We start from the raw sequence: 20,033 nt of genomic DNA, 5'->3' as shown, positions 1-20,033 counted from the left end.
TGGAAACAGAACTGTTAGATCCTAAAGTTAAGAATTTGTCAAGAATGTATAACTTGCTGTTGAAATGGAATACTCAAGATGAAACAGTGAAATCTGTTATGATTAAATGGGCACAAGATGTTGGACATAACATTATGATGGCTGACTGGGAACAGTTATGGACCACAGGTATGAAGTTCACGGCATGTAATGCCTTAAGAGAGAATATTATGAAAATGATATACAGGTGGTACATGACCCTAGTCAAGCTTGCAAAAATTTATCATTTGCCCGATAATAAATGTTGGAAATGCAAAGAAACTGAAGGTACATTCTTTCACCTTTGGTGGACGTGCCCAAGGATTAAGGCTTTCTGGGAGATGATCTATAACGAAATGAAAAAGGTATTTAAATATACCTTCCTGAAGAAACCAGAGGCCTTTCTCCTGGGCATTGTCGGCCAATTGGTGCCAAAGAAGGATAGAATTTTCTTTATGTATGGCACAACAGCAGCAAGAATTCTCATTGCAAAGTACTGGAAGACACAAGATCTACCCACCCTGGAAGAATGGCAGATGAAGGTGATGGACTATATGGAACTGGCGGAAATGACTGGCAGAATCCGAGACCAGGGAGAAGAGTCGGTGGAAGAAGATTGGAAGAAATTTAAAGACTCTACAGAAATACTGTAAAATTAATGAATGTTAGAATGATGTTGGAATGAAGTTAAGGGGTTTTTAGCAGCAATGTTATAAGGAGTATGTAAAAATGGACTGTTAACAGATGAGAATATACAGTTATTACATATTAAGACAAAGGTTTAAGATAAAAACAAAGAGGGAAAGGACTTGCTGAATTAACTTACTGAACTGGAATACAAAAAAGGGGAGGTGTGAGGAGGTCAGGGAAACAAGTGAATGAAAGACAAGATATGGAAAGATTGATTTGTTTTTAATTGTTTTTACTTTTTTCGTATTTTGTACTCTTTTCTTTTTTTATTCTTTCCCCCCTTCTTATTATTACTATTGTAACTTCTTTTTTATTTCTGAAACTTTAATAAATATCTTATATAAAAAAACAAATTTCATACTCAAACCTTTGCCATTTTTCTTTATTTCAACAGAAAGGGTGTGGGAGTGAGGTTATATGCCCTTTTGCTTCAGTAGTCCAAGATTGTTTTGGTTTATACTACTTTATGATGATTTGTACAGTGATTATAAGGTTTGTACTATGAATATATTTTGGCACAAACAATTGTGTGAAGTAATTAATTTTTAAACTTCAACTCTTCTTCTTTTGAATAGTGCTTAATAAATGGTTAATCTTTATAATGATTTGTACTCCCAAGCACTCTGGCTCCCAAGCACCCTCCACAACATTTTCAGGAAGCATACAGTGAAATACGTTTGTGCTTCTGGAAGACAATGGTCTGCCTTTCCAAACCGTATTTCCCAACACCTTTTCTGTTAACATGTGCCAGCATCTTAGACAGATATGCTTTTCATCAAAGGAAAAAAATATTTCTTTGTCTGGAGTGTTTTCACAATCTGTTACTACAATCTGTGATCCCTTAGATCCTAAATATCTGCACATTATTTCACATCAATTATAGTTTTTAAATTAACCGAAGTATTTTTGCCTTACAAAAAAAAATCAATGCATACTTATGAACATTTAAAAATTTGAATAGAATCTTTTACATACACATAACCAAAAGACACAATACACAATCTAAATAACTGATAACTGATTTGACACATACCATCATAGGAGCTTCAGACCTGACAAACTTTGTGCTTGCTTCTGATTTATGCTGTCAAGCTCTTCAGAAAAGGGAATGAAATCCAAATGTTCAGTTTGCTAGAGGTGAATTGTATGAATGTTAAACATGTTCACATTAATGTTTTGTGTGAATGTTAAACATGTTCACATTAATGGAGCTCCCTCATCTGCTTATTCCTCTGGGTTCTACTCACAGCCACCCATCCTTTCTGGGAGGAAGGATCATAGTATTTCACTGCTCCACCTAGACTACTGTGACGTTAACTTATGAGAGTGCTGGAGGTGAAATGGTTAAACAGGTTACCCAATCAGAACCCAGGGGGGTGGAGGCAGAGGGAGTATAAAACCAGCTCTGGGAGGAGTGAAGAGGAGAGTTCGTTGGGAGGTTGGTTGGAGTGGGAGTGAACTGGGATAGAGTCTGGGGGTAGGTGGAGTTAGTGTAGCGAAATAAGCTGAGTCAGGAACAGTTAGGAGCTAGGAAGACAAGTAAATATCTGAGAGGTGGTTTAGTGAGTGAGAGCAGGTAGCGGATGTTATAGGTCTGGATAGGCACCCCATGATTGTAATTGACTGAGACCATTTATGAAACCACACGCTTGTTAAACTGCAATAAATAAACAGAAGTTTATGTTCCAATTTAACCCTGACTGGACTCCGTATTGTACCAGGTAGGGCCTGGGCGGTGGCAGCGAGAAATGAAGTGGTGGCACAGGGATCAATAGACGGTGAAACGTCCAGAGACCCTGTGTGATCGCCACAACTACTTCTCCATGGAAGACATAGTCTCAACAGGGGTATCTCCACACCACTTTCAGAGTATAAGTCTTCCAGAAATCAATGCTGGTGGCATTAAGCAATGTCTACAACATTTCACCTGTTGTTTCCCTCCAGTAACTCTCATGCAATACTTGCCTTGAGAGCTTTGCCTCGAGACACCCAGTCAATGGTCCCATGTCATGTGCTATCATTAGTGAATCCATGGCCTCTCTTTGTCTTCCCCTCCCATCTACAGCTTCATCCTTTGAGTTCTTTTTATTAAAACAAATGGTTTCTGCAGTCCTCTTTTCTCCTGCTTGTCTTTTCACAGTAGCCAGGCAATTCCTGCCCTCTCTGGAGAAACTGAGAACTGAGGAGAAAAGAAGGGCTATTTTACAGACTCACGGGCTTCAGCTGTGAAAGCAATGTCTACATGTCTACAACATTTCACCGGGGGGGGGGGAGAGGGGGGAGCAGTGACTGGATCTAAGCAATGCTGTTGCAGGAAAAACAACCTGACTTGCGGAGCATCACTCCGTTAATGAAGTAAACATTTCATTTCATTGTGTGCACCTGCAGGTATCGTGTGTCACCTCTTGCACCCCTTGTGGTCTTTCACAAATGCAAAGGATAAACATTGGGCATTCATCACGCTGGAGAAAACGGCTCAGAAAAGTCAGAACAAAGTTTGAATATAATTGGTGGCACCTTTAAGGCACCACAAGACTTTGTTGTTTTTGCACAATTCATCAAATATGGCTTTATATACTGCAAATACCTCTATGTAATTTTACAGCATAAATCAGGTTTCCATAGATAGATGTTCATGTATACAATAACGTACATCTATGTGCCTATTTTATATGCACAAATCTGAAAGTACATGAAGTGGGTCTTCACAAGTATAAATTGCCTAATGTAAATAGTTCCACAGAAATATGGGTGCTGCGTGGATAACGAAAGAGATGTAGATAGTACTATATATACGAGTGTCTGGTTAATACACGCCAGTCCTGCAAAGGAGCAGGATTGTACAGGCTGAGCTAGATGTGACATAAAGAATGTCTCCTAATGGGTTTTGTTTTTACTGTAATGCTGCTGCAGGGGGCTCAGAATATGATAGAGCTACTGTGGGGAGGGCAGTACTTAACTATTTTCCCATAGGCCATTTTCCCAATCATAATATCTCTCCCCATCTGCTTTTCTCTCTGAGGGGGAAAAAGATACGTGAGCAAAGTATCTAAGCAGCTAAAAGTATTTAGCAGGCAAATGATCAGGGGGGAAAGAGTTAAAACACCCTTTTCCTGTCGCTTCTCTAAATCTGGGGACACACCCCATACCATAGTTACATTAAAGTGAAAATAGAAAGCATTGGGAGACACACCACATCTTTTCCACTGTATCTGGCTTGGCCTAAATAAAACAAGATGCTTTGAGCATCATGGAGAATCCTTGAAAAGGGTGAGTGCATGGTTTTCCTCTTTAAAAACAACTAAATATATCATTATAATCCTGTACTCATAACAAACATGTCACACTCCACTTATGCCACATGCAAATATGGAATAGTCAGATCTGTTGTCCCTGTGATTTAATATATTTTGATTCAATGCCTGGCACTTTTATCCAAGAAAGTGGCAGGGAAGGAAATGCAAGAGGAACAGTGAGCTTATGAGGCAGGAGTTGTTCTTTCAGTATCAAGTGAAGTTCTGATTGGCTGGGGAGGCCCAGCCAGATGGGCGGGGTATAAATAATAAATTATTATTATTATTATTATTATTATTATTATTATTATTATTATTATTATTATTATTATTATTATTATTATTATTATTATTATTATTATTTTAGCATTGTGACTTTCAGCCAGATAGCGGCATTTGACTCTAGGAATGACAAGCTGCTCTTCTGCAGTCAGGTGTTTTGAATAATTAAATTTCAGGTTTTACTTCCACTTGTATAGCATTTGTATATACCGTATTTTTTGCACCATAACACTCACTTTTTTCCTCCTAGAAAGTAAGGGGAAATGTCTGTGCGTGTTATGGAGGAAATGCCTACGGGTGGCATGCCTACGGATTTTCCTCCTCTAAAAACTACGTGCGGGTTATGGTCGGGTGCGTGTTATAGAGCGAAAAATACGGTAAGTGTTGCTGAGGAGCACACTGAGCAGGGAGTTTAAAAATTGAAAGTGATGGTTGAGGCAATTGTTCTCTTAAATTTCCCCCTACTCTTCTTTCATGTATTCTAGTTTCTTCAGGTGTGAAAGTAACTTTTGTTTGGGTGTGGTTGATAGAATATTAGGGTGAAATAGTTATTTAGAGCACTCAATTCATATCTGAAGTTTTTGTGTTGGTAGTTGAATTACATGCTTTCCTTTTTCTCGTCTGGTTAACCTTGGGAGAAAGAAAAGGATGCCCACCATCATTTGAAAATACTGGTTCTTGTTTTCTGACATTACTAATATGTTATGAGTACAAGATTATTACGATATATTTAGTTATTAGGAGACGGCAACCCCCTGGCTCCCCTTCAGCACCAGTTACTGACAAGGGGCACAAACCAGGACGTACCGTATGTTTCGGCGTATTAGGCGACTGGGCGTATAAGACGACCCCCCAAATTTTGCAGTTAAATTATAGAGTTTGGCTGCCCGCCAAGCGCCGCCAGGGGCAGAGCGCGCACCCCTGTGTTGCAGCAGCAGCAGCCCAAGGTGAGGCGTTTGGTGGGTGGAACAAAACCGAAACCCACCACTTGGAGGGAGGAGGCCCGGCCCAGCCCTCTCCCTCCCTCCGGCAAAAGGCCATGAGCGGCCGCCTCTGCCTCCACTGCCCTCACCTGTGGGGATGCCCAGCTCCTTGCAGCCCCAGGCGAAGCCGCGCACCACCTCGCCACGGCAGGCTCTTCATGGCGCCCGCGAGCCAAGCGAAGCCCCACGCGGCCACGGCGGAGGCCGGATCCATCTCCCACAACGGCAGCAGCAGCAGCAGCAGCAGCAGGTGGGCGAGCGACACGCTCGGAAGGACTTTCCACGGTGAGGTGGCCAACGAACGTGTGCTGTGCCAGTACGGAGGAGGCGGGGCCTCACGCTGCATCCCAGGAGGCTGCGTCCCCTTAGTGTTCTTCCGTGATAAATTAGGAGTAGGCATAATAGGAACAACAGCAGTGCAAGGATGCCCACCATCATCTGAAAATACTGGCTCTTGTTTTCTGACACTACTAATAAGTTGTGAGTACAAGATTACTACGATATTATTTAGTTATTAGCAACCCCCTGGCTCCCCTTCAGCACCATAAACCTGGATTAGAGCAGATGAGGATGGTTCAGGCAGTTACTGACAAGAGGCACAAACCAGGACATACCGTATGTTCCGGCGCATTAGGCGACTGGGCGTATAAGACGACCCCCCAACTTTTGCTGTTAAATTATAAGAGTTTGGTCGCCTGCCAAGTGCCGCCAGGGGCAGAGCGTGCAGCCCTGCGCTGCCTCTGCCATTGCAGCAGCCCGAGGCGAGGCATTTGGTGGGCGGAACGAAACCAAAACCCGCCACCTGGAGGGAGGGAGGCCCGGCGCGGCCCAGCTCCCTCCCTCCCTCCGGGATAAGGCCATGAGTGGCCGCCTCGGCCTCCACCACCCTCACCTGTGGGGATTCCCAGCTCTTTGGAGCCCCAGTCGAAGCCGCGCACCACCTCGCCACGGCAGGCTCTTCATGGTGCCCGCAAGCTGAGTGAAGCCACGGTGGAGGCCGGCTCTGGCTCCCACGACCGCAGCAGCAGGCGGGCGGGCGAGCGCCGCGCTCGGCAGGACTTTCCGTGGTGAGGCGGCCAACGAACATGTGCTGTGCCAGTACGGAAGAGGCAGGGCCTGGTGCTGCGTCCCCTTAGTGTTCTTCCGTGATAAATTGGGATAAAGTGGGGTCACGGAAGAACACTGAGGGGACGCCGCCTCTGACGCGGCCGCTCATGGCCTTTTCCCGGAGGGAGGGAGGGAGGGAGCCGGGCCGGGCCTCCCTCCCTCCAGGTGGCGGGTTTCGGTTTGTTCCACCCACAAATGCCTTGCCTCGGGCTGCTGCTGCTGCAATGGCAGAGGCAGTGCAGGGGTGCACGCTCTGCCCCTGGCGGTACTTGGCAGGAGACCAAACTCTATAATTTAACAGCAAAAGTTGGGGGGTCGTTTTATACACCCAGTCGCCTAATGCGCCGGAACATACGGTATGTCCTGGTTTGTGCCTCTTGTCGGTAACTGCCTGAACCATCCTCATCTGCTCTAATCGGTTTCGCACTGCTGTTGTTCCTATTATGACAATCCCCATTTATAACGGGTGAACACTTAGGACAAAACGCTCATCTGGGCAGCCGTACTGCAGGAGAATCTCAATGCACTCTTGGCTGGTGGCTTGCCTGGCATAGGCCAAAGCACCGTTTCCATGGGCATCGCGGGCCATAACGTCAGCACCGTACTGTGGAAAGAACATGTAGCATTTAGGAGCAGTAGCCGGCAGAAACGCCTGAAATAAATAATTCTCATTACTTAGTTTTAAATCTGAACAGCTTTCTGTTGTGCATCCAGCTACCATAGCCGAGGTCAGCAGCACTCCTTCCTCACTCATGGAGAAGTGAGCTTCATGCATGCTGCCCCTAGATGCGCTCGTCAACTTTCAAGGAAGAGCATTTTTAAATTAAGCAAGCTCTTTTAAACTATATACACATTTTAAGGGATACACACTGTACACTGATTCTGAGCTGCCAGCATTCACAAGACTTTTGCACCAGGTTGGAATATATACATGCTAGGGGAATGTTAGGGAATGTACATCTTGTAAATTATGCATAATAACTGCAGAATGTACAAAATTAATATATATACAATCCCCAAGGCTTGTAGATGGATTCAGAAACGTGCAGTTTCCTCTTCTTCTAAAATTATTTGATTCTTGCAATAATACAACACAACAGTGATATAAACAAAGTAAAAAATAAAATAAACCAACATTGGCATTTTTACATTACCTTCTATAAACATATATCAAAATATTGTTTTTCATTTTCATTTTCACCCTCTTAATTCCCTGTGACTTCCCTCCACCTGTGTTTGGCATCATTAAATTTAATACAGTATCTTAAAATTGTGTTTGAGCAATATATTAATACGATTAACCATAAGATCTTATACTTTGTTCCTCTTAACTTCGTGGGTTTCAGTTTAAACATATCAACAAATTACTTTTGGAACATTGTTTTGCCATGTATTCCCCTACACATTCCCATTCTTTCTTTAAATTTTGATTAGATTGTAATCTGATTGTTGCCGTCATTTCTAATTGAATTCTAATTGAAATTTTGATTCTTCTTTTTGGAATCCATTTTTGTCTGCTTTAAATATATCATTTAATTGATAATATTGTAACCAGCTCGTACAATGGTGAGAAATTTCTTCATAAGATTTCGATTCTAACTGTCCTTGTTCTTCTTTTAATAATTGTTTATATGTTGCCCAATTTCTATCCATATTTTTCTTTTTTATCGAAATTGCCTCTAATGGTGCGGCCCACCATGGAATCTTTGGCTCGAATAAATTTTGATACTTCCTCCAAATTTTAAATAAAGAATTTCTGATTATATAATTTGAAAATCATTGATGTACATTTGTCTTACTATAAACTAAACAGGTGTGCCATCTGTACCTGTTGTTGAATCCCTCTAAGTCCAATATGTGCACATTTTCCTCTGTTTCATCCATTTAATATTGTTTTCTATTTCATAATTTAGTAAAGTTGACAACTGATTTTGCAAATGTTTAATTTTTTGGCTTGCACTCACATTCTTTGGATGTTTGGCTAATATTTTTTCATTCTCTTCTATTTCATTTCTAATTTGACCCATTTCCCCTTCTCTGCTTCTTCTTTGTATCATATTTTGTTGGATACAATGTTCTCTTATATAGGCCTTGCTTGAGTCCCATACCACCCTGATGTCTGTTTCATGTGCCATGTTTATTCGGATAAATTCCTTAAGAAGTTGTGCTTTGTTCAAAAAAATTTCATCATTTAGAATTTTTTCATTCATTCTCCATCTTCTTTTTATATGTTTATTATTTTTTAATTCTAACGTAATTGAATTGTGGTCTGCTATTGATTTGCATTGCATTTCTATTTTTTTTAATCTTCAAAATTAAATTAACTGATGTCCATATTCCATCTATTCTTCCTGCTGATTGTCTAGCCTCTAAATAATGTGTGTATTGTTTTTCCTTTGGATGTCTGGGTCTCCAGGCATCTTTTAAATTTAGGTTGTCCACCATTTGAAAAAATGTGTGTGGGAGTCTTCCCTCTTTCTCTCTGTTCGATCTAATTCCACTGAGGTAACACCATTAAAATCTCCTAGTAGGGTAATTTCTTCATTTATATATTCTAATAATTTTTCTTCCACTGATTTAAAGTACAATGGTACCTCGGGTTAAGGACTTAATTTGTTCCGGATGTCCGTTCTTAACCTGAAGACCACTTTAGCTAATGGGGCCTCCTGCTGCTGCTGCCCGATTTCTGTTCTCACCCTGAAGCAAAGTTATTAACCTGAGGTACTATTTCTGGGTTAGCGGAGTCTGTAACCTGAAGCATATGTAACCTGAAGCGTATGTAACCTGAGTGTTTTATTCCCGTTTGGGGCATAAATTCCTATCACAAATATTTTTTCTTTTCCATTCCTTAATTGTATTCCCAATAATCTACCTTCTTCATCCTTAAAGATTTGTTTTGCCTCTATTTTAGGGTTTGTATACATTACAATTCCCCTTTTCTTTTTAATGTCTGAGAAGGTGAATTCCATTCCAAGTTTTTAATTGATCAACACTCTTCTCTGTTTTCTGGCCACATGAGTCTCCTGCAAGCAGATTACATGCAGAGTTTCCTCTTCATGGGTAGATTATGTGCACATTCTCCATGTGGCCTGGTGAATGTGCAGAATGGCCAATTGTTTTGCCCATTAACTCTTCCACTTCTATTTCCCCTAATGCATATGTACCACCACAACACTCCAAACACTTGTATCAAATCAAACACATAAGCTGTAATATATGGCCTGGATAAACCAAAGTGACAATTCAAACACACCCATTAATGCAGGGCTACTCTCTCAAATTCATGTAGCACGTACTCACCCAAATTAACAGTTGCACCAACACTACATTTCCTTTCCGGGATGCTATATGTAAGGCCGAACGCCCATCTCCATCTCCACAGGTTTCATTGACTTCTTCTCGTGTCCCATGAGCAAGAAGCAGGATGACTGTTCGCAAATCTTCCTCCGCAGTTGCTCTTAGCAGGTACTGGCCTAAGGAAAACTCTGAGCACTGCAGTGAAGCAAGGAAGAGCTTCTGCTCATATTTTGCTCGGATCCAGTGCTCTTTTTCTTCCCTAGGGAAGCAAACAAACATATCATTCAATATTAGATCATGCATCTCCTACAGATCCATCCTTGCGTTAAGTTTGTTCTAACACATGCCTAGTTTTGCAGATAATCTGGACAATCTAATAGTTGGGTTGAAATGAGGGCATTTCTAATGTTAGCGGTTTTTTTATTTTTTAAAAAAACCCAGACACTTGAAATTCTGGTTTTTATTTTCTTTTGGATAAAAATAGCAAGAGAACAGTTGTATACTGTGGAAATACGCTATTTATTCCACTTTCTAGGACATCTGGGCCACAAGTAAGAAAGACAGAATGTAGATTTATGGTTCAAATACACCACAACGCTAATATATGTCATGTAATTCACCAGAGGTCAGAGGAAATGCCATCTCTACATATAAGAAAGAACTGTAAATACAGATGCATACTCTGAATTGCACAAATGCTCCCACAAGCTATTCTCCTAGATCAGCCCTCCCCAACCAGGTGCCCTCCAAATGTTGGAATCCAGCTCCCATCATGCACAACTAGTATGGCCATTGGTCGGCGATAATGGGAGTAGTACAGAACGTATGGGCAACTCCAGGTTGGAGGAGGCTGTCCTAGGCTATACAAACACAATGTGGCAAGTTTAATGCATTTGACTGGGGGCCCTTTCATACCCTATACAGGGGTGTAGCTTGGTGTGGGGAAAGAAAATGGATTTCTTTTGCTGGGCATACACTTGCTGGGAAGCAGCACTTTTGCAGTTGCCAATGATGGCACGTTGGCAGAACAGACAAGAGGATCTTTATGTATGATAGTATGCACTGTGTACATGGTCACACACCAGTGTACATCCTTGGAGATAAAACACTGATTGAATGGGAGAAAGAAATGGGCACTGTTGGTCGCTCAGACTCCTACAACTTATCACATATATGGATTCCAATATTCAGGGGAGAGTGCCATTGCTTCTGTAGCTGAAATGACACCAGGAGTGTACAAGAGGAAAATGCCATCGAACTTGGGGTGGGCATGGGGGAACCTGGAGGCTTGCAAAACCACAAAAAGTCTTTACAAAGATATCCTGACGGGGAACCAGGAAATGGGCTCAATGAAGAACGAGCATACTCAGTGACCACAGAATTCTGGAAAATTAGCAGCGGGCTAACAGAATGGAGTATCTGGTTCCAGCCAACGTTACAGTAGACTTGCAGAAACTGATCCCAAATAAAGTTACTTTTGAAGACATCCTTGTTCATTGTGGTAATCTCTTTAAACAGAAAGCCACTTCAGCCCGAAGTAAGGAAGTGTGGTCATGCCTTGGCTTTAGTTCTTCAAGTACAAAAATAAACAGTCCTTTGAGGTTTTGCAGCAGTGCTTACCCTTCTTCTAGTAATGTAGTGTCAGGTTAGCTTTAATCTGTTTTCAAATGCTTATGTAAACAGGTCATTTACAAAGTAAATCTGGATTAGTTTTGCATCACTTCATGGTGAGCAAGGATGACCTTAACATAACCTCCCTGAATACTTTTATGCAAACCTTCCCACATAATGTGCTTCACAAAGGTAAGAGATTTCATCTATAAAGGACATTCTCCCACCCTCACATATCTGAAGCAGGATGCTACCAAATAGCTGTGAAAAGCTTTTATTTCTTTTTGTGAACATGATTTTTATTGTTTTTTCCCAAACTTTAAAAATAAAAAATAGACTGGGTACCATTTCAGTATATTTTGGAATACTTGCAGTTCAATCTTATGCATGTCTAACTCAGAAGTAAGCCTCTCTCATTTCAACAGAGCTCACTTCCACATAAGTGAGTACACAATTGCTGCCTTGGTCTGTAAGCAACAAAATTAATTAACGATGTCTGTGTGTGAGTAGAACAGACTTCTGCTTGTATAACAGGGACTTCATTTTCCTCTCCTCTCTCTTCTCTGAAAATTTGCTCAAGGGGGTTGAGGGGACTATTCAGTGCACATTTGGGGGCTGCAGGGGGGTGAGGCAGGATGGTGAAGCCCCATGGAATGGGCAGAAGTCCATTTACACAATGCTGGAAAAACCTAGACAGCAGAGACATCACCTTGCCAACAAAGGTCCATATATAGTTCAAGCTATGGTTTTCCCAGTAGTGATGTATGGAAGTGAGAGCTGGACCATAAAGAAGGCTGATCACCAAAGAATGAATGCTTTTGAATTATGGTGCTGGAGGAGACTCTTGAGAGTCCCACGGACTGCAAGAAGATCAAACCTATCCATTCTTCAGGAAATCAGCCCTGAGTGCTCACTGGAAGGACAGATCCTGAAGCTGAGGCTCCAAGACTTTGGCCACCTCATGAGAAGAGAAGACTCCCTGGAAAAGATTCTGATGTTGGGAAAGATGGAGGGCACAAGGAGAAGGGGACAACAGAGGACGAGATGGTTGGACAGTGTTCTCGAAGCTACCAGCATTAGTTTGACCAAACTGTGGGAGGCAGTGGAAGACAGGAGTGCCGGGTGTACTCTGGTCCATGGGGTCACGTAGAGTCAGACACGACTAAACGACTAAACAACAACAAGCAAAAAGCTCTTGGAACACTTTACAAAAAGAAGTTATAACCAGGATGTATAAAAACAGACCTAAGGTATTTGTTAAAAGTTTAACAGAACAAAATAGGGTACTGAAAACAATAGTGCAAAGAACCCCCCAAAAAGCATTAAAAATCTCAAAAGTCTAGGAAAATACAAAAGTCTTCATCTAATCCAAAAATACTATAATTGATGTACCAGGTGAGCCTCTCACAATTGGAGTACTACAGCTGTAAAGGCCCTTGCAGAGCTCATCTGAGAAAGGTCTCTGAGCTTATGGTCTCCACAGGTATGTATGGGAGAAGATACTTCAAGTAACTGGTCCTCAAGCTGTTTATGATTGTAAAGGATTACCGTATTATTCGCCCCATAGGGCGCACTGGCCCATAGGACGCACCTAGTTTTGGAGGGGGGAAATAAAGAAAAACAATTTTATTTCCCCCCAGGCACTGGGCTGGGACGGGGGAAGCTCGAGCTCCCCCCCCCCAGCCCCCAGAACAGGCAGCTCTCCGCAAGCCTTGGGAGACCGGCGCGACTTCCCGCCGGGCTCCCACACCTTGCAGATATCTGCCTGAAGCCCAAACCAGGTCGGGGGACAGCGGGATGGCGGTTCTGCGCCTCCCCGCTGTCCCCAGCTTGTGGGGCTGGCGGCAGGATTACAATCCTGCTTTTGGAAGCCGATCTATTATGATCAGTAATGCTTTATAATATAGTAGACTATAATATATAATGCATTGCAGTAATCCAATTAGGAGGTTACCAGAACACGGATAATTGTAGCAGGGTTACCTCTATGTTGGTGTATTATTACTAATAATAAGTGTTCTGAGTTACTAAGGCCACTTAAGCTCAAGAGGGTGTGAAAAATCCAATAGCACCCTCAAAGTATACATCAGATTATTTAAGGGGAAGCACCACCACCTCCAAACAGGTTGAACCACTGACCACTCAGTGATCAGACAAACCACCCAGTAATAGCACTTCACTCTTGTCTGGCTTCAGCCTCAGTTTATTGGCCCTCATCCAATCCACAACAGCACCTATGCACTGGTTCTGAACACCCACTGCCTCAATTGGATTTGCTGAAAGGGAGCTGGGTGTAATTCACATATTGGTGACACCTCAGTCCACATCTTCATGTAGATCAGGGACATCCAACTTCCAAGAGACTGTGATCTACTGACACAATTAAAATCTGGCAGTGATCTACCACACCAGACTCTCCCAGCTCACTAAGCTGTAAACTTTTCAGTTTTCAACACCTCCTCTTCCCAGTCTGTGTCTTGTGCGCTGACCTGCATCTGACCCAGCTCTGATAGCTGGTACCTCCAAATGGGTTCTAGATTACATTCCAATGAAATCAGGATGCCAGAAAAGGAAAAAGCCACAACCATATCACTGTAGTAAGGTGCAAAGGAGGGGAACAAATAATAATAATATTAAATTTTATTTATACCCCGCCCTCCCCAGCCAAGGCCAGGATCCGGGCGGCTAACAACCAATAATAAAAACAAGTTGAATGAATACAACTCAAAAAACAAGATTAAAATACGACATTAAAACATTGAAACATTAAAATGCAGCCTCATCACAGGAGGAGAAAGGAAAAAAGAAAAAGGGGGAGGGAATCAAATTGACTCCAAGTCAAAGGCCAGGCAGAACAACTCTATCTTACAGGCCCTGCGGAAAGAAATCAGATCCTCCAGGGCCCTGGTCTCATGAGGCAGAGCGTTCCACCAGGCGGGAGCCAGTGTTGAAAAGGCCCTGGCTCTGGTTGAGGCTAATCTGACTTCCTTAGGGCCCGGGACCTCTAGGGTGTTGCTATTTATGGACCTTAAGGTCCTCCGTGGGGCATACCAGGAGAGGTGGTCCCATAGGTACCTAGGCCTTGAAGGGCTTTAAAGGTCAAAACCAGCACCTTGAACCTGACCCTATACTCTGCCGGGAGCCAGTGCAGCTGGAAAAGCACTGGGTGAATATGCTCCCATGGCAGGGGCCCCGTGAGGAGCCTCGCTGCTGCATTCTGCACCCACTGGAGTTTCTGGGACAGCTTCAAGGGCAGCCCCGCATAGAGCGAATTACAGTAGTCAAGCCTGGAAGTGACCGTCACATGGATCACTGTGGCCAGGTCGGGGCGGGAAAGGTAAGGGACCAACTGCTTGATGCGGCGAAGGTACAAAGAAGAGCAGTAGTGTAGGGGTTGCAACTTTTTATGCTGAGGGTCGCGTTCTCTTGGGGATAATCCATCAAGGGCTGCAGGCCAGTAATGGGCAGAGCTAGAGCTGAAAATTGGTCAACCTAGAGAGAAAAATGGTAGTCAATATAGAAAGAATTATTTGGAGTTGGGGTGGGAACTCACAGGCAAACATTAAGATGACTAAATAAAGACTTGGGCAGCTCTGGGCTACATAGTGGTTTGGAATGGTGGGTGTGTTGTTTACTGTATTTCACTTAATTCACTTTCTTTCATTGGATGACTTAAGCTGATGTCAGATTCAATGTACCTGGCTAAGACTAGAAATCACTTCAAAGAGCACAAACACTAAATTGTTGGTCTGGTATCACAGACTGTTGCTGGGATCCACAGCTTATTTTGGTTCAGATTTCTTTTTCCCCAAGGAAGGCCAGCCCAAGAGCAGAGTTGTCAGCACTAGATCACTTAACCTCATTCCAATCCCCTTGAGGACCACTGTTCGCATACCCTGTTAGCTAATGAACTAAAAAATGAATTATTAGAGCAGCATGCAATAAGCAGAAAGGAGGCGGCACAGTACTTCATTTTAGCCAGTGCTGACATACCTTTAAATAAATCAGTTGTATGAGAGTGAGGGGAAATGAGAGGAAGAGCAACTAATCAGCAAAGAGATAGTGAACCTCTCCCTAGAAGTGAAAGATACGTGCAACTGAACATCTGCTCTAAATGTTTTTCTTTCTTTTATGCAAAACTTCTCTTTCACTAAAGCATCATGTTACAATCACAGTAGCCAACACCCGCCCCCACCTAGCTAGTTGTCAACCTAGTTAGTTGTCTTATTTGATTGCAATTGAAATTTTATAATCTATTTCCCTGGGATCACAAAACGGGTTAAGACTAACACACTAAAATATTAAGCAATGCTCTCATACAACCCTGGGAAATCCAAGAACATATCAATTGGTAGGACAAGGACTTTCTTTCAGTAACTTGATTCAAAATACATTTCAAAATACTGGAATAACACTGTTCCAAGTTATCGGTGATTCAAATAAGGAACCATTAGCACTAAATATAGAAGTGGAAAAAAGTAGAAATATAGTTAATAAGACCAGACAATACTTAGTAAAAATCAAATCTCTTTTCCTTTCAACCTGTTACTGTTAGAAATTTAAAGCCTTGTTTATAACAAAGCCTTGATATAACTGGATGCAAATAATCATGCTGCCTCCTCCTCTATGCCAGAGAAGTGATGATGCATTAAAGCCTGACGAAACAGCACCATCAATTTCCTGGCTTTAATATGCATCTCTACCATCAATGAACTCTAAGCATCTTTTAATGCAAATAATGGAAACAGAGACCTGCTTCCGACTCTGCATATGGGCTACTCAAAAATAGCACAAAAGCCTTTCGTTTATTTAGCTCCTTGAAGATAACATCCAATTACTTAAATTACTCTGCCATTTGCGCCATATCATTGTCATCTGAAAACAAATAAACCAGAAAACGTTGGTGGGGATGAAGTGAAGGGGGAAGAAAAATGGACAGGAGGCAAACAGCAGATACATTTCTGACAACCATTTTGCTTCACAAACTTGACTGTGCTTTGCCATCACAGCATGGCAGAGCATAAATATTCAGTTATGAGTTCATGCCCTGGACATATCAAATCATATTTCCAATGCAATATTACTTTTTTTTTAAAAAAAGTGAAGATTCTATATTTATTCACTTGACATCTATTCAGGTATGCTGCTTTGAATGTTCACTGTCTCTCTTAACTTTCCCTCATGTCCTTTTCAATTCTTTCCTAACATTGTCCTTGGACAAATTTTATGCAGTGATAGAAATGTAAAATTCAAACCACTTTTACTCTGTATCTGTGTGATACAGCAATACTGGAAATGTCACATAATAAATAAGGAGCTTTGCAGGCTTATTGCAAAAAATTGCCATCCAAGATCTAATGTCATTAGGACTTAGATTCACGATCTTTTGAGCAGTTGGGTTTTTCACACAACTTTCCATAAAAAGCTTTTTTCAACACATGGTACCTAAATATACATTTCACACAATAGGCAGAAGAAACCACTAAATGTTGGGAGGTAGTGATGATTACAGCTTCTTGAGAAGTGCAGCTGTATACATGTTCAATGCATTGCCACTGTACATTTTTAGGGCAGTACTACATGTTATTTTTGACCAAAATGGTTTCCTGGGGTTGCTTTTCCTCCCTGTCCTTTTCTGCAGTGTTTAGAAAAACTCCCGTGTTGTTGCATTTCTATGTTGTAGTTTTCCTTCACCCTGCCAGTGCAAGATGGGGAGCCAAGGCAGGAAACACATGTGATTAAGAATTCCCATGCGTTAGAACGGGAATATGCTCTTGGTGGCATCTCTCTGCCATGTCTCAATGTGCAATTCATGTGTATATTTAACAAAGTACCTAAAAATGTAAAGTGTACCTAAGTGAACACTATGCTTTAATGCTGTGCTAAAAACATCCAATCACTCCATACATCAATTTATGATGCTGGGAAGGAAGCTTTACAACCAACTTTGCAAAACCACTATAATGAAAAGTTCTTTTCATGCAAATTGCACACAGAAATATGAACAAAATATTAAAACATGCAGATTTCTGGATTTCCATTGCTCTGATACAACAGAACAGAAATACGACAAGCTACGCAGTAACCTAAAAACAAAGGAAAATAATTGGCCTTATTTGCTAGCCACGGATAAATAGACAAAAATATGTCTTGTCCTACCACAAACTATCAATCTGTCCCCTTTAGTATCCTAAAATGTCTTAATTTAGTAATCTAGGCAGTATGTCAACACAACTTGATGAAATGCCTCATAATCCAGACCCTTACTTTACTGTAATACTTCTGGCTCCTAGAAAAATGTACAGGAGAAATATGCTGGCAGAAAGTTTGTGGGGTTTAGTAGAGAGATGGCTTGGAGGAGCAAGTAAGGAAGAGGGCATGTTTGGTTGCACGAGGGTACAGTGGTAAGAGAGAAAGGCAAATTCAGTTTTGCAGTAATGACTGAAATGGACCAGGGTGAGAGAGGAAGAGAGAGAAAAGAGCTAGCTGCAAGGAATTTCCCAAACTGTCTTCCTGCCTCAAGCAAAGCAGGAACTGGAAGGGACGCATGGAAGAAGGGCTGGGAACAATATGCTGAGTAAACAGAGGGGCTTCCTCTGTCTCTGCAGGAGAAGCCCCAACCCTTTGGCAAAGTGAGTGCTTAGCAGTTGGCTGCTTCCTTTGCATGCATTCCTTCCCTCTTTGCCTGCGTTGCTAAGGGGAAAGGAGCATAGGCCCTCAAGGGATACAAGTTCCTTGCAAACCAGAGGGATGCAGACAAAGACCAATGGATGCCGATTCTCTAATTACTGAAAGCTTGTAGGGAAACCTGCCACTAAACAGTGCCTGCTGACAAAATACAAGAATTTATGTGCACTGAGAAGTGGAAGAAAAGGAATAAATTTCTTTGTGCCTCCCGGTCAATACTATATGTGTTTTCAAACCTGCAGGGTGTTTTATGAGACTTAAAAACAAACAATAATCATTAATTAAATAAAACCAACCTATTAAGCTTATTAGGTCTTTCAAGTTACACTTCAGGTGACATGACAGGTAAAATAAATTACATACAAAGCATGCAGAAAGGATGTTGCTAAAAAGCATTAATATTGCAGGACTGTTCCTCTTGGTACAAGTATGGGGAGCAATTATATTTAAGTTTGTTTGCTACAGCTATGCCTATCTAGAAGATTAGAAATTGCACATTTTCAAAAATCGCTTGCTGGAGGTAAGAAGCTTAATAAGTTTATTTAATTAGCTACACCCAGAAGTCATAGGTCAGATAAAACTGTCTTTATTTTCATCTTACTTTTTGATACACACTGCAAGCTATGCTATAAGACAGTTTCAGAGTCAATGGATTTCAGGAACATGCCTGAAACTCAAGATATAGAAAAAAATCTCAACAAGAAACAGATTATCTTGTTGCTCATCTTCATGCTAATCTTATTGCGGAACTTGAATGAAAAGTGACACAGTATCCCAAAGCTTTCCAAACTTTTCATGTTGGTGACACACTTTTTAGACATGAATCATTTCGCAACACAGTAATTCAGTTTTACTAGCAAACCGGAGGTTAAACCAACCCCTTTCCAGCCCCAGGAGCAGCGTGGGGAGCGTTCGCACGACACACCTACACACTGCAGCCGACACACTAACGTGTCGCAACACAAAGTTTGGAAAGTTCTGCAGAGTCAAGTTTACATAATCTCAAAGTCATTTAATCTAACTGCCTGATTTATGGAACAGTAGTCTAAAAGAGTAACTCAGGAAAAGTAACTGTCATTTTATAAAAATCTCAATGACATGTTCCAAGGCCCAAGTGCAGTAGGAGGAAACTCCAGTAAAGCTGAATGGTTGAAGCAAGACTAATGTCTCAAAGTGATACCTGGTTCACACAATACAATTATTTTCTTAAACAGATATAATTCCACACGGGAAAACTGTATGAGCATGATCCCATTGCATTCAATAAGAAAAAAATCGGTATATAATCCTCCCACTGAACTTAAAAGGACACAGAGGAGTACGACGTTGAATGGAATGTGCTCTACAACAACAACAAACAACAACATCAACAACACTCTATTACGGTCGTAGACCAGCACAAGGAGGGAGGGGTATAATCTTTTAAAGTCACTTTAAAAAACACACACTAAAAGAAGTCAAAACAGTATATGTGTGTGTGTGTGTGTGTGTGTGTGTGTGTGTGTGTGTGTGTATATATATATATATATATATATGCTTTCGTAGATTTTCACGGGTACAGGAATGCAGGTTTTGGTGTCTTCGGGTGTCTTCCCGTGTAAGAGTTGGGGTGTCTAGGCGACGTTTCGACGAGGTCTCACTCGTCATCTTCAGGCTGGTGCTTTCGGCTTCTTGTATATATATATATATATATATATATATATATATATATATATATATATGGGGGGGTGTCAAAGACCTGGAAAAATGATTCTGTTTTCAGCCTATAGTGTGTGTGTGTCGGGGGGGGGGAATGGGCTTCCCCCATACCTTCAAACCCTCTATTCAATCTGATCTAATGGTCTCTTGCTTTAAAAAGTCACCCATAGAGGATGGTTCCTACCTTCTAGTTTTACCTTTGTGGCATCTTCAGTCTAATGGAGATTAAGAGCCCAAAGTGGCAAGAGTTGAGTAGGAAGGGATCCCGCCTTATGCCAAGAGAGATTTGAAAAGAATTTGGGGCTTTTAAAGCATGCCTCTCCTTTGAGATAGGCAGGGGAGTGGGCCAGGCAGTAATGAGGCAAGC

General features: G+C 41.7%; 1 protein-coding gene across 7 annotated transcripts in view; it reads right to left on the bottom strand.

Annotated features, from left to right (window-relative positions):
• The window catches only part of AGAP1 (ArfGAP with GTPase domain, ankyrin repeat and PH domain 1), a 326,092-nt gene that overhangs the window by 5,601 nt on the left and 300,458 nt on the right, over positions 1-20,033 (bottom strand). For all 7 annotated transcript variants that reach the window (XM_081203561.1, XM_081203562.1, XM_081203565.1 and 4 more), the window contains 2 exons: positions 9,674-9,929; positions 5,356-6,977 (listed from right to left, as the gene is read on the bottom strand). In XM_081203561.1, the coding sequence (XP_081059687.1) occupies positions 6,831-6,977; positions 9,674-9,929 (403 nt within the window). In that variant the 3' untranslated portion in view covers positions 5,356-6,830. The remainder of the gene's footprint in view (positions 1-5,355; positions 6,978-9,673; positions 9,930-20,033) is intronic.

Source organism: Podarcis bocagei (genome assembly GCF_964188305.1).
Source record: "Podarcis bocagei genome assembly, chromosome: 1".
In the NCBI taxonomy this organism is placed as follows: Eukaryota; Metazoa; Chordata; class Lepidosauria; order Squamata; family Lacertidae; genus Podarcis; species Podarcis bocagei.
The sequence above is the reverse complement of the archived record's forward strand: the minus strand, read 5'-3'. Positions and strand labels throughout refer to the sequence as shown.